The sequence below is a fragment of the Conger conger genome, chromosome 18 (assembly GCF_963514075.1).
Source record: "Conger conger chromosome 18, fConCon1.1, whole genome shotgun sequence".
NCBI lineage: Eukaryota > Metazoa > Chordata > Actinopteri > Anguilliformes > Congridae > Conger > Conger conger.
In genome coordinates, this window is record NC_083777.1 from 29,878,779 (window position 1) to 29,891,481 (window position 12,703).

The 12,703-nt window shown below is 47.4% G+C and overlaps 1 protein-coding gene across 1 annotated transcript in view; it reads left to right on the forward strand.

The window, feature by feature from the left end:
- The window catches only part of LOC133118451 (zinc finger matrin-type protein 4-like), a 55,458-nt gene extending 43,800 nt beyond the window's left edge, over nt 1–11,658 (forward strand). Inside the window, exon 7 of the mRNA XM_061228476.1 lies at nt 10,538–11,658. Coding sequence (XP_061084460.1) covers nt 10,538–10,559 — 22 coding nt within the window. The 3' untranslated portion in view covers nt 10,560–11,658. The remainder of the gene's footprint in view (nt 1–10,537) is intronic.
- The last annotated feature ends 1,045 nt before the right edge of the window (nt 11,659–12,703 follow it).

Below are 12,703 nucleotides of genomic sequence, written 5' to 3' on the forward strand. Positions count from 1 at the left end.
ACAACACACCGCCTGTGAGGTGCGGTGAGTTAACTGTGCCATCCCCTGCTTTCATTGATCAATTAAGTGCCGAGTAACCACAAAAACACAGCACCCCCCCACCCCGCGGCTCTCCAGGACCTGGGTTAGACTGACACTGCAGAACTGGGTCACTGAGGAGACCACGTCTACTGGGCCAGCCTTTCAGTCACCCTATGGCAGGTTAAAGTTGAAGCTTGATGAAACTTTACAGTTTTTGTCATAATTTATGTTTGTATAATATCCAGCATTGTAAGCCACAGATTGTTCTACATTCATTGCTTATTTGAATGCTTGCTTGATTTGTACAGGTCACGCTCATTCAGGCATTCAGCCTGTAGCCTTGTGGCTAAGGTACATGACCCAGAAGGTTGGTGGTTCAAGCCCCAGTGGAGTCACAATAAAATCCACACAGCTGCAGGCCCTTGAACAAGGCCCTTAACCCCACATTGCTCCAGGGGGGATTGGCCCCTGCTTAGGCAAATCAACTCTAAGTCACTTTGGATATAAGCGTCAGCTAAATAACGCTAATATAAAGGACCCCCTTAAGTGGTTCAGTCCGTAAGGCATAGACTTGGACTCCCGCTCCATCTTTAGCCGTGTCATTGGCTGACTGTTACCTGAAACACCTCAGCACTGTTACATGATTGGACACATTGTGCTAGGTTTCAGCTGGCCAGGCCACCTTCACTGGGGCTTGAACCACCAACCTTCTGGGTCCCAGTCATGTACCTTGGCTACAAGGCTACAGGCTGTGTCCTGGCTGGCTTGGCTGTATTGGATAAGGTCACTGGACTGCTGGATGCACCCCCCCCCCCCCTCCTCCTCCTCCTCTCTCTCCCCTCCTCCTCCTCCCTCTTCCCCCTCTCTACGGGACCCTTATCTCACCACATATTCCCGGACACAGCGCCTGGGCCGGTGTGATTGGGGGCCGCTATCAGGGGGGGAAGGGGAAATTAAGAGTTTCCCGGGGGCCGGTAGATCAGTCCTGAGCCGACCACGCGCCCTGACCTGCACTCCGTTAGCCTGTCGGCGCTCCCGGGCGCGTTTACCGCTCCGCCGGGCAGACCCACGGCCCCACGGATAAGGCGCTGATTTAGAGCTCAGCCGCGCGGAGCAGAACTGCTGACAATGGAGTGTTTTACTGCAAATTGCTACGATGGGGGGGGGGGGGGGGGGGAGAGTGGTGTGTGGAGGAGGGCAAGGCTGCTTTTTCGGGGCTAGCGGAAAACTTCCCGCCCACAAGGGAAGGAGGTCAGCCCGGAACAGAAAAAAGTACCGGAACAGAACCAGTCCCCTGGACCTGGGAGATGACAGGGAATAGGCATGGGTAGGTTGAGATTTAGTTGAATAGGTATTCCATTCCATTCCATTCCATTCCATTCCAAAGTCAAGCACGTTTCCGGTGGGTGTTGGACTCCGCCAAGGTTGCCCCTTGTCACCGGTCCTGTTTGTGGTATTCATGGACAGGATCTCAAGGCGCAGCCGAGGTGAGGAGAGTGTCCGGTTTGGTGACCTCAGAATCGCATCTCTGCTTTTTGCGGATGATGTGGTTCTGCTGGCTTCATCGGACCGTGACCTTCAGCACGCACTGGAGCGGTTTGCAGCCGAGTGTGAAGCGGCCGGGATGAGAGTCAGCACCTCCAAGTCCGAGGCCATGGTTCTCTGCCGGAAAACGGTGGATTGCTCCCTCCGGGTTGGGAACGAGTCTTTGCCCCAAGTGAAGGAGTTCAAGTATCTCGGGGTCTTGTTCACGAGTGAGGGTAGAAGGGAGCGTGAGATCGACAGGCGGATCGGTGCAGCGTCAGCAGTAATGCGGGCGTTGCACCGGACCGTTGTGGTGAAGAAGGAGCTGAGCCGGAAGGCGAAGCTCTCGATTTACTGGTCGATCTACGTCCCAACCCTCACCTATGGTCACGAGCTTTGGGTAGTGACCGAAAGAACGAGATCGCGTATACAAGCGGCCGAAATGAGCTTCCTCCGTAGGGTGGCCGGGCTCAGCCTTAGAGATAGGGTGAGGAGCTCGGACATCCGGAGGGAGCTCGGAGTAGAGCCGCTGCTCCTTCGCATCGAAAGGAGCCAATTGAGGTGGTTCGGGCATCTCATCAGGATGCCTCCCGGGCGCCTCCCTTTGGAGGTTTTCCGGGCTCGTCCAACTGGGCGGAGACCCCGAGGGAGACCCAGAGCCCGCTGGAGAGATTATATATCTCTCCTGGCCAGGGAACGCCTCGGGATCCCCCAGGAGGAGCTAGAATGCGTTGCTGGGGAGAGGGACGCCTGGAATACCCGGCTTTGCCTACTGCCCGCGCGACCCGACTCCGGATAAGCGGGTGACGATGGATGGATGGATGGAGGTATTCCATATGTCTCGGAAGTATTGGGGGGGGGAAATGGAAAATGTGTTTTTAATGTTCGTATTTCATATGTAATAAGGGTTGCTTGTCCCCTTTCTGACCTGACCTTATAGATTGTAGCTCATAGATTTATTTGGGAGGTATTTTGAGTTTTGTTTCACTGCACTTTTAGCGTAGTTGAGTATGTTAGGTTTTCCTCTTGTGAGTCGGCTCATATTGAGGTTGATTTTGGAGGAGGGGGGCCAGCGTGACAGAGTGCCGGCTGGAGGTGGTCTAGCTCTCTCCACAAGAGGTGGGGGGGGGGATGATACAGGGGGTAAATTTAAGGAATCGTATCTATCGATCAAAAGCTCTCCACTGTCCTCCTCACATCTCCTTGCCGTGATATTGATCCCCAGGGCCACCCGGGATCAATAATGGGGGGGAATTCAAGTTCAGTGCCCTCTGTACATTCCAATAATCACTTCCATGCGCTCTTATTATGAATAGAGAGGCCTCTGGAGACTGTTCCCGGTTCAGAGGTCGGCCCCAGCACTGCCCTCCATAATAAGAGTCCCTGTGGATGGACCTATGGTGGTGGGCTGAGGGGGACTCAGCTGAAACGCTACACCCCACCCCCACCCCCTCATACACAGGGTACTGGTGATTCCCTCTGCCCAGTGCAGGCAGAGAATATTCACAGCCTTCAGGATGTGGAGTTTAGTCAAAAAATATAATTGCTGTCTGGGGTTTGTCGTTGCATTGATAACCTTCGGCTGAAATCAACTGCTGGCTTCAGTTGTGGCAGGTGTGAACACTTGGCTGTGTTGATTTCCTGCCTTTTGACTAAACTCCAAGCTAGAAAATGCAGAGAATGGTAAATTAAGAGCACTGCTCATTTGGCTGTCCTTTCAGTATTTCATAACTTTTTTTGTTTTGTTGTTTGCAGAGGACTTTAAATACATAATGCATTGTGGGATTACTTACTTCTCTGCCTTCCAACGATTCTCTGTCCACAATCCACAATCATAAATCCAAAGCCTGGATACCAAAACAGTCAGTTTCCCATCTAAAGGCAAGCCAACAACCCCATATTGTCTTTGTTTATTGTGTTTGGACGTAAAAAAAAAAAGTCCAGAGACCTTTTTTAACAGGAATAATAAAGTTTGCTATTTTGAGGCAAGAAACAAATGAGTCATTCTTCACGTACGATGCTCTGCGTTTCGAGTTCGTGTTTTTTCGTAGTGGGAATTCCTTTAATAATTAAACCATGAAGCCAAACGCCGGATGCATCCAGCATCCAAACTGTCTGCAGTTTGGTGATAAGTTTTTTTTTTTCCCCACTGCCATTAAAGATTAATTTGCGAGTTCATTCTCCGTGCTGCGGTGTATTATATCCCCGCTGAGGTGAGGGAGTTAATGCCACAGACACCCAGGGGACAAAGTGTTCAAAGTGTTCCTTCAGCGCAAGGAGCAGAGACAATGGAATTTACTCACAGTCCTGAACACACACACAGCGGGAAGTGGAGAGCAGTGGTCCTCAACCCTGGTCCTGGAGATCTACCATCCTGTAGGTTTTTCATTTCAACCTTAATTTGGCTCACCTGATTATACTAATTAGCAGCTCGATGCAGATCTCTAGCTCTTGATTGAGGTTTGTTTGTGCTTTGTTAGGGTTGGAGTGAAAACCTACAGGACAGTAGATCTCCAGGAACAGGGTTGGGCAGCCCTGCTCTAGCTGTTGAATGAGGTATGCTTTGTTAGGGTTGGAGTGAAAACCTACAGGATGGTAGATCTCCAGGAACGGGGGTGGGGGATTGAGCTCTGGGTCAAACAACACCTCCAGGAAGGAGATTTACTGGGAAAGAGACGGGCATCCTGCCCAATGTTATTCTGCTATTCCCCCACAGAGGAATTCTGTACTGTAAACACAAAGCTGACAATGGCCACCACTGCTGCCAGTTTAACCTGACTTTAGATTAACCTGATTATAGTCTAACCTGACTTTAGTTTAACCTGATTATAGTCTAACCTGACTGTAGTTTAACCTGATTATCATCTAAGCTGACTTTAGTTTAACCTCATTATAGTCTAACTTGACTTTAGTTTATCCAGTATTTCACAAAGCAAATAAAACCCGGAACCACCCCAGCTCTGGGACATGGACTGAAGTAAAACAGTTATCCAGCAAACTCCATAATCCTGCTTTTTGAAACACCCCCCTAACTTTAGTTTAACCTGCCTTGCCTTGCTTTCCTTCTCTAAACCCTTTCTCTGTTCAAAAACAACTAAATAACTTCTAACCTTATAAATGAACTATGATGCAGCACATCGTCCGTGTGTGTATAAACTACAGCGTGGTGTGTGTGTACAGGCATCCAGCACTCCTGAGGTGGTGATTTAGCCAGAGGAAAAATCCTCAAGCAGTCTCTGCCCTGGAGGCTTCCATCCATTGTATGCATATGCTGTGTAAATGTCTATATCTCGATAATCTGTATTTAACTGTATATTATTTATGACGTCATTGCATTAATGTTGCCTTGGCCTTAAACTCTTGCCTATTTGCCCCCTCTGAAGTGGTTACAGTGTCTTGCTCGGGGGTAAAAGAGCAACTCTTCCAGGCAGGAGTCAGACCCGTAACCCTCTTGTGTTGTGCTGGGCGCTGGAAGGGCTACACCTCATGCTGTGTAAATAATAGTGTTCAAACATCCCCACAGAGCAGTTTAGATCTTACTGCCTCTTCTGCCTGATATCTCTCACTTCTCTCCTGTGCTCTCTCTACCTCTCTCTCTCACTCACTCTCTCCGTCTGTACCTCTCTCACTCACTCTCCCACTCTCTGACTTACCCCTCTCTCTCTCTCTCTCTCTTGCTTTCCTTTTCTCTCCCTCTCTCTCTCACTCTCTCCATCTGTACCTCTCTCACTCTCTCCTGCGCTCTCTCTACCTCTCTCTCTCTTCATCTGTACCTCTCTCACTCACTCACTCTCCCACTCTCTCACCCCCGCCCCCACTTACTCCCCCCCCTCTCTCCGTCTCTCCTCCTGCGGGTATGTGGGTCACACAGCACTCATCTCCTCTAGCTGAGAAATGGCCCTGTTCTCACCCGCTGTCGTGTCTCTGTGCTCTCTGGACCGTCTCGGTCTCGGTCTTATCGTACAGGTGATGGGCGACATGGCTCAGGCAGTAAGAGCAGTCGTCTGGCAGTCGGAGGGTTGCCGGTTCGATCCCCCGCCCGAGCTGTGTCGAAGTGTCCCTGAGCAAGACACCTAACCCCCAAATGCTCCTGACGAGCTGGTCGGCGCCTTGCATGGCAGCCAATCGCCGTGAGTGTGTGTATGAATGGGTGAATGAGAAGCATTAATTGTACAGCACTTTGGATAAAGGCGCTATATAAATGCCAACCATTTACCATTTTCCATTTGATGGGTGGCGACGCGACGGCCAGCGTAAATCACACGTTAGCGGAGTGATCGTTCCTGAAATAACGCTGCCTGTCCGTCACCCTCCTGCCGGGCTGCCGTTGGCCAGTCTGTGTTTAGACAGCGGGTTTGGAGGGTTGGTCCCGTACGGCCGTGTTTGGCTGGAGGGAGCACCGAGTCTCTCTCCCTCTCTCCCTCTCCCTCTCTCTCTTTTCTCTCTCCCCCTCTCTCTCTCCCCCTACACCCCCTCTCTCTCTCTCTCTCTCTCTCTCTCTCCTCCTCTCTCTCTCTCTCTCTCTCTCTCTCTCTGTCTCTCTCTTTCATAAAGATTTCAGCGGGGAGCTCTCAGCCCTCAGCCAGGAGAGGAACCGCTCTGATCAGAGAACAGAGAATTATAGCTTTGAGCTCCGCACCTGCAGTTCTCCCCCAACCTCCCCCACTCCCATCTCAAAAACACGACCTCTGCCTCCCCTCCCCCCACGCCATCCCCCCCCCCCCCCACACACACACACAACCACAACCTGTCCCACACCTCCTCAGACCACCAGCTCACGGTGGTTGCCAAGGTGACCATTACTCACAGTTCACTTGATTTGGGGCAAGGTGGATGGGGGGGGGGGGGGGTGTTGGCCTTCAAAGGGCAGTGGGCTCTTGCCATCTGCACTGCTCCCAGTAGGAAGCAAGACTCATACCACACAGCCGGATCTGGCAACCTCAATGCAGTCCTGTGCATCGTAGGCTTAAAGAGCCACAGTGTGTGATCTGGCAACCTAGGCACAGCCCTGTACAGTTAGGGCTTAGAGGACCACAGGGTGTGATCTGGCAATCTTGGCACAGCCCTGTACAGTTTGCGATTAAAGAGCCACAGTGTGTGATCTGGCAACCTCGGCACAGCCCTGTACAGTTTGGGCTTAGAGAGCCACAGGGTGTGATCTGGCAACCTAGGCACAACTCTGTACAGTATGGGCTTAGAGGACCACAGGCTGTGATCTGGCAACCTTGGCACAGACCTGTACAGTCTGGGCTTAAGAGAGTTGGAGGGTGTGATCTGGCAACCTCTTGGGCTCCTTTTTCTGGCTGTTCAGCATCTGGGCTCGTGTGTGAGGCTGTACGGAAAAGCAACTCAGAGCCATAAACCTGCCCCCTGCTTAACGGCATGGTCCGATATTTATTACACACTTCCGAAAAGTGCCTTCTAAGAATCTAACCGATGTGCCTGTCATATCTATCACTGCTACAGCAAATGCTGCCTGTAAAGTCTGAGTGGCTCAGGAACTGAAGGTCTGTGTATCAGTCAGGCTGGGTGACTGGGGAACTGAAGGTCTGTGTATCAGTCAGGCTGGGTGACTGGGGAACTGAAGGTCTGTGTATCAGTCAGGCTGGGTGACTGGGGAACTGAAGGTCTGTGTGCCAGTCAGGCTGGGTGACTGGGGAACTGAAGGTCTGTGTGTCAGTCAGGCTGGGTGACTGGGGAACTGAAGGTCTGTGTGCCAGTCAGGCTGGGTGACTGGGGAACTGAAGGTCTGTGTGTCAGTCAGGCTGGGTGACTGGGGAACTGAAGGTCTGTGTGTCAGTCAGGCTGTGTGACTGGGGAACTGAAGGTCTGTGTGCCAGTCAGGCTGGGTGACTGGGGAACTGAAGGTCTGTGTGTCAGTCAGGCTGGGTGACTGGGGAACTGAAGGTCTGTGTGTCAGTCAGGCTGTGTGACTGTGGAACTGAAGGTCTGTGTGTCAGTCAGGCTGTGTGACTGGGGAACGGAAGGTCTGTGTGTCAGTCAGGCTGGGTGACTGGGGAACTGAAGGTCTGTGTGTCAGTCAGGCTGGGTGACTGGGGAACTGAAGGTCTGTGTGTCAGTCAGGCTGGGTGACTGTGGAACTGAAGGTCTGTGTGTCAGTCAGGCTGTGTGACTGGGGAACGGAAGGTCTGTGTGTCAGTCAGGCTGTGCTCCAAGTGCACTACCTCTCCTGGGTTTTGGTTCTAAATCGGTTGCTTGGGTGGAAACTAAAGGACTGGGGCCTCCAGACTGCGGAACCCTGATCTATTGTAAAACAATCAGCCGTTATTGCAGCTCTTATTGTCATAAAATAATCATCTTATTGCAACATAAATAAAATAAAAATTCATAATCACCCCTTAGTACAGTTATTTTTCATAAAATAATCACCCCTTATTACAGTTATCTTTTCATAAAATAATCACCCCATATTACAGTTATCTTTTCATAAAATAATCACCCCATATTGCAGTTATTTTCTCATAAAATAATCAGCCCTTATTACAGTTATTCTTTCAAAAAATAATCACCCCATATTACAGTTATTTTTTCATTAAATAATCACCCCATATTACAGTTATTTTTTCATTAAATAATCACCCCATATTACAGTTATTTTTTCATTAAATAATCACCCCATATTACAGTTATTTTTTCATTAAATAATCACCCCATATTACAGTTATTTTTTCATTAAATAATCACTCCTTATTACAGTTATTTCTTTCATACGGTAATCGCCACTTATTGGGTTGTAATACCACTCAGTGGATCAGAACAGAAATAAACAGTGAAAATAAATAACAGGCTGAAATAAAAGATGGCAGCATGAGTGGCCAGCTGTGGCCAGTGTGCAGTGTGCAGTGGGCAGTGTGCAGTGGGCACTGGGCACTGGGCACTGGTGAAAATGCAAAAAGCCCTTGATTCTTATGGATCCCATGTGAGGAGTTGAACCAATTATTACGTTCCTGGAAAACCACCTAGTTCTCACTTGGTCTGCTAGTTTCACACACACACACACACACACACACACACACACACACATATATACACACTCACACACACACACGCGATCACACACACACACACACATAGACACACATACATACATTACATACACACACACACGTGATCACACACACACACACACACACACACACATAGACACACACACATACATTACATACACACACACTGCCAAGTCCCTACCCACAGGGGTCCTGCAGGCATTGTGCGATGCCCGTGGTTGCCAAGGCGACCCAGCAGGATTATCCACCCCTAGGAAAGGGCTCGCGTCTGGTCCGTGGTGTGTGTGTGTGTGTGTGTGTGTGTGTGCTGTGTATCTTTAGGCAGTTTGATCTTCTTTCCCCGCAAACGCGCTCTGATGACACACAGGAATGAAGTGTGCCCCTGCGTTTCCTCGACCCTGTTGACATGAAACTTGGTTTGGGTTCGGGTGACCCTGAGACATGTGTGTGTGTGTGTTTCTGTGTGTTTTTACATGTGTGTGTGTGTGCAGTGTTTGTGACTGTGTGTGTTTGTGACTGACTGTCTGTGTCTGTCTGTCTGTCTGTCTGTGTCTGTCTATATGTGTGTGTGTGTGTGTGTGTGTATGTGTGTGTTTTTACATGTGTGTGTGTGTGTTTATGTCCGTGTGTGTGTGTACATGTGTGTGTGTGTGTTTATGTGCGTGTGTGTGTGTGTGTGTGTGTGTGTGTGTGTGTGTGTGTGTGTGTGTACGTGTGTGTGTGTGTGTGTGTGTGTGTGTGTGTGTGTGTGTGTGTGTGTGTGTGCAGTGTTTGTGACTGTGACTGTGTGTGTGCGCCTATCAATACAATATCAATTCCCCTAAAAGTAGCAGGACAGCCATTTGTTCTCTTGTCAGGGCCAATCGAGCATCGCGGTCTTGCCTGATTCGGCCTGTCAGTGTGGCCTCCGCGAAATAGAGACAGAGAAGGGGGGAGACGAGGGGAGAGCGATCGCATTGGCTCTCCAGCATCACACGTACAGACACCTCCATCCTCAGCCCATCAATTCTCCGGAAACCCACCGCACTGGAACCACTATGACTGATTTTAAAACAAGCCGGCTGCAGATTGCATGTATATTTCCTGCTGTCCTATTTGGAGTGCACGACTGCAGATCTTTGACTGCAGGGCTCCGTTCTCAATGCTAGCTTTTCTCGTTCATAACAAAAAGAAAAAAACAAAGTGTGATATCGACGGAAAAATATACCAGAGTGATAATTATCTTCTTATTCCAAGTGTAATGAAAATCACAACTATTCTAATTAACCAAAACCGTTAAAAGTAGTTTTTATTACTGAAAACTCTTTATTTCGGGAATGCTATTTATACTGCAGAATACATTTTAATGAGGATTGTGAGATTTACTGTGAAAGTGCGGTGTTAATTTATGAGGCTTCTGGTCTATTTAAAGACACGACTTCACAGTTCATTTAAAAGCCTGATAAGTATGCAGAGCCCAACTTTGCCTGAGGTTTAATTTTTTTTGGTGTTTTATACATTTTAACTTGACACCTTAATAATGCTTTAATAAATAATATAAAAGGCATAAGCATAAGCAGACAGCACATATGCTGATTGTAGCAGAGTCACGCAGCATATGAGGTGCACTGGGCGCCCAGACATGTTTCACCATATTACAGCACTGGTGACATTGCCTTTGAGTCGGCCATTTTGAGAAGACTGCATTGACAGTTGCCTGGAAAGTTGTTGAACTTCAAGTAAATTTAAAGTAAGACCCAATGCCATTATAATAATGGGTCCTGAATCAAACTCCTTGGGGCTCTGAAAATATTTCATATTTTGGATAAAATACCCGTACCATGGGCACTGGGTGGCAAATTAAATCCAGTGCCGTCAGGGCTGGGTGAATGTTACTGTCCTTACTTTAAATGATTAAGAGTGAGGTCACCATCTGATTGGAAGCTGTATATGAGGGGCTCTGATTGGGTCTTGTCTTTTTCCAGCTTGAAGCAGAACCAGCAGTAAAGACCAATCGGACACCAGTGTGGCCTGGAGGAACACGGAGGATTTCTTTGGGCGCTTTGGGACACGCCCACCATGATGTCACAGAGGTTGTCAATGATGTCACTGGACTAGCCGTCCACGCTATTGGACAGAGAGCAGCATCGGAAGGCCTTCCTGAACGCTGAGGTGCTACTGGTAAAAAATAACCATGGGCCTTTTCTTGACTGCTGTCCATAATTGATGTCATTTGTGTTACCAAAAAAAAAAAAAAACACACACTGAGAATAATGATAGTCATAGGAACATGTAGGAGCCAGCCTGGAGTTGGCTGGTGGTGGTGTTTTGTGAGTGTTTTTAACGGGTCCGTCAGTATTCTGTACTCTGGACGGTGGTTAGATGTAATAACGTTTGGCTCAGGTTCAGTCACGGACACTGGGATAAGTGGACCATTTCAAACTCTACACTGCTCTCTGGTGTGCTATAACCTTTCACGACGCCTGCCTGCCACGTACCCGCTCGCAAAAGCTGAGCCCGCTTTGCTTCTCCTGCGTTCCTCTGCCCAGTTTAACCGCCGAACCCAGCCTACGGCCACCCAGCAACCTTCACCAGCGCCCGGACCCGACAGTCTGCTCCAGCAGCTGCTCCCGCTAACACATCGCAATCAGGAGAAAACCTCTCCTGAAGTTCCGCTGATTGCCCTTAAGCTGACTAAAATCCCTCCAAGTGGAGCTTGCTGTTGTGTAAAAAAAAAAAAAAAGAAGCCTGGTGGGTATTATTTTGCTGAAGAAAAGAATCAGTCCATTTCGTTTGCCCATTTCTAGAGAGAGGATGTCACAGGGACCAACGCTGCAAATCAGTATTTCTTTTTTTTTTTTTGCAGAGAAAAGCGAGGTTGTACAAAAGGTCCTCTCGCAGAGAATCTCATCAAAATAACACACTTTGTACAGTCTAAGATACTGAGCTGTCAGGAATCAGCAGATTCGTGCCCTTGCTTTTTAATTAAGAGAAATAAAATATACGCGATGAAAATGATCCAACTTGCCAAAGCTGCAGCTCAACTCAAGGGCACCAAAATAATGCCTCCATACAAATCTAAAATAATGCTTGGCTTTTTTTTTATTAGGCTGGAAGAGTTGAATAAATATATTCAATTTATTTAGTGTGAAAGAGATATACACTTATATTGCTCTGTGTGATTGGACTGAATTCATCTCTAGAGTTCAGAATGTAAACCTATAACAAAAAAGGGATTGCATTTAAAACAGCTGGAATTTTATTGGATTATTTAATTAATTAATGTATTATTTTATTTAATTGGGGCAATGCACGATAGTATCATTTCGCTTGTATATCTATTTGAAAGTAGCAGTTCGCCAGCACACTACTTCATCTGCAGTGGCAGACGCTATGTTTGAAGACATTTAATTTGTGCCACGTTTAGTCGTGTGAATTCATAAACACATTTCGTTAGTGCCATATTTAGTAGCTTAAATTAATAAACATGTTTAATTTGTGCCACATTTAGTATTGTGAATTCAGAAACGCTTAATTTGTGCTACATTTATTAGTGTGAATTCAGAAACACCTTTATTTTGTGCCACATTTATTAGTGTTAATTCATAAACATTTTTCATTTGTGCTACATTTAGTAGTGTGCATTCATAAACATTTAATTTGTGCCACATTTAGTAGCTTAAATTCATAAACATGTTTAATTTGTGCCACATTTAGTAGCGTGAATTCATAAACATGTTTAATTTGTGCCACATTTAGTAGTGTGAATTCATAAACATTTCATAACAGCTGTGCTTCCTGGAGTTCCCTGACCCAAGGGATGACTGTTTCTGAAATATAAATACACTTCGCAGTGAGGGTATGCTTTATGCAAACACACGTCTAAACGCCTTGTCAATTAATTTTGTAGGATATGGTTTATGCAAACACACATCTAATTGCCTTGCCAATCATTTTTAATAAGTCTGGTACAATAGATACTTTGTCTGAGATGAGCAATACATAAACGAGCATGCACAATTAAGAACTATTTTCTTCAGTTGTGATCGTAAAACCAAGATGTCAGAAATAATTGGTGAAATCAGTTGGTTTAGTGATTATATATGTATAGGGGATTTAATGTTGGACTAGGGCAGCACATCTGACTTTTA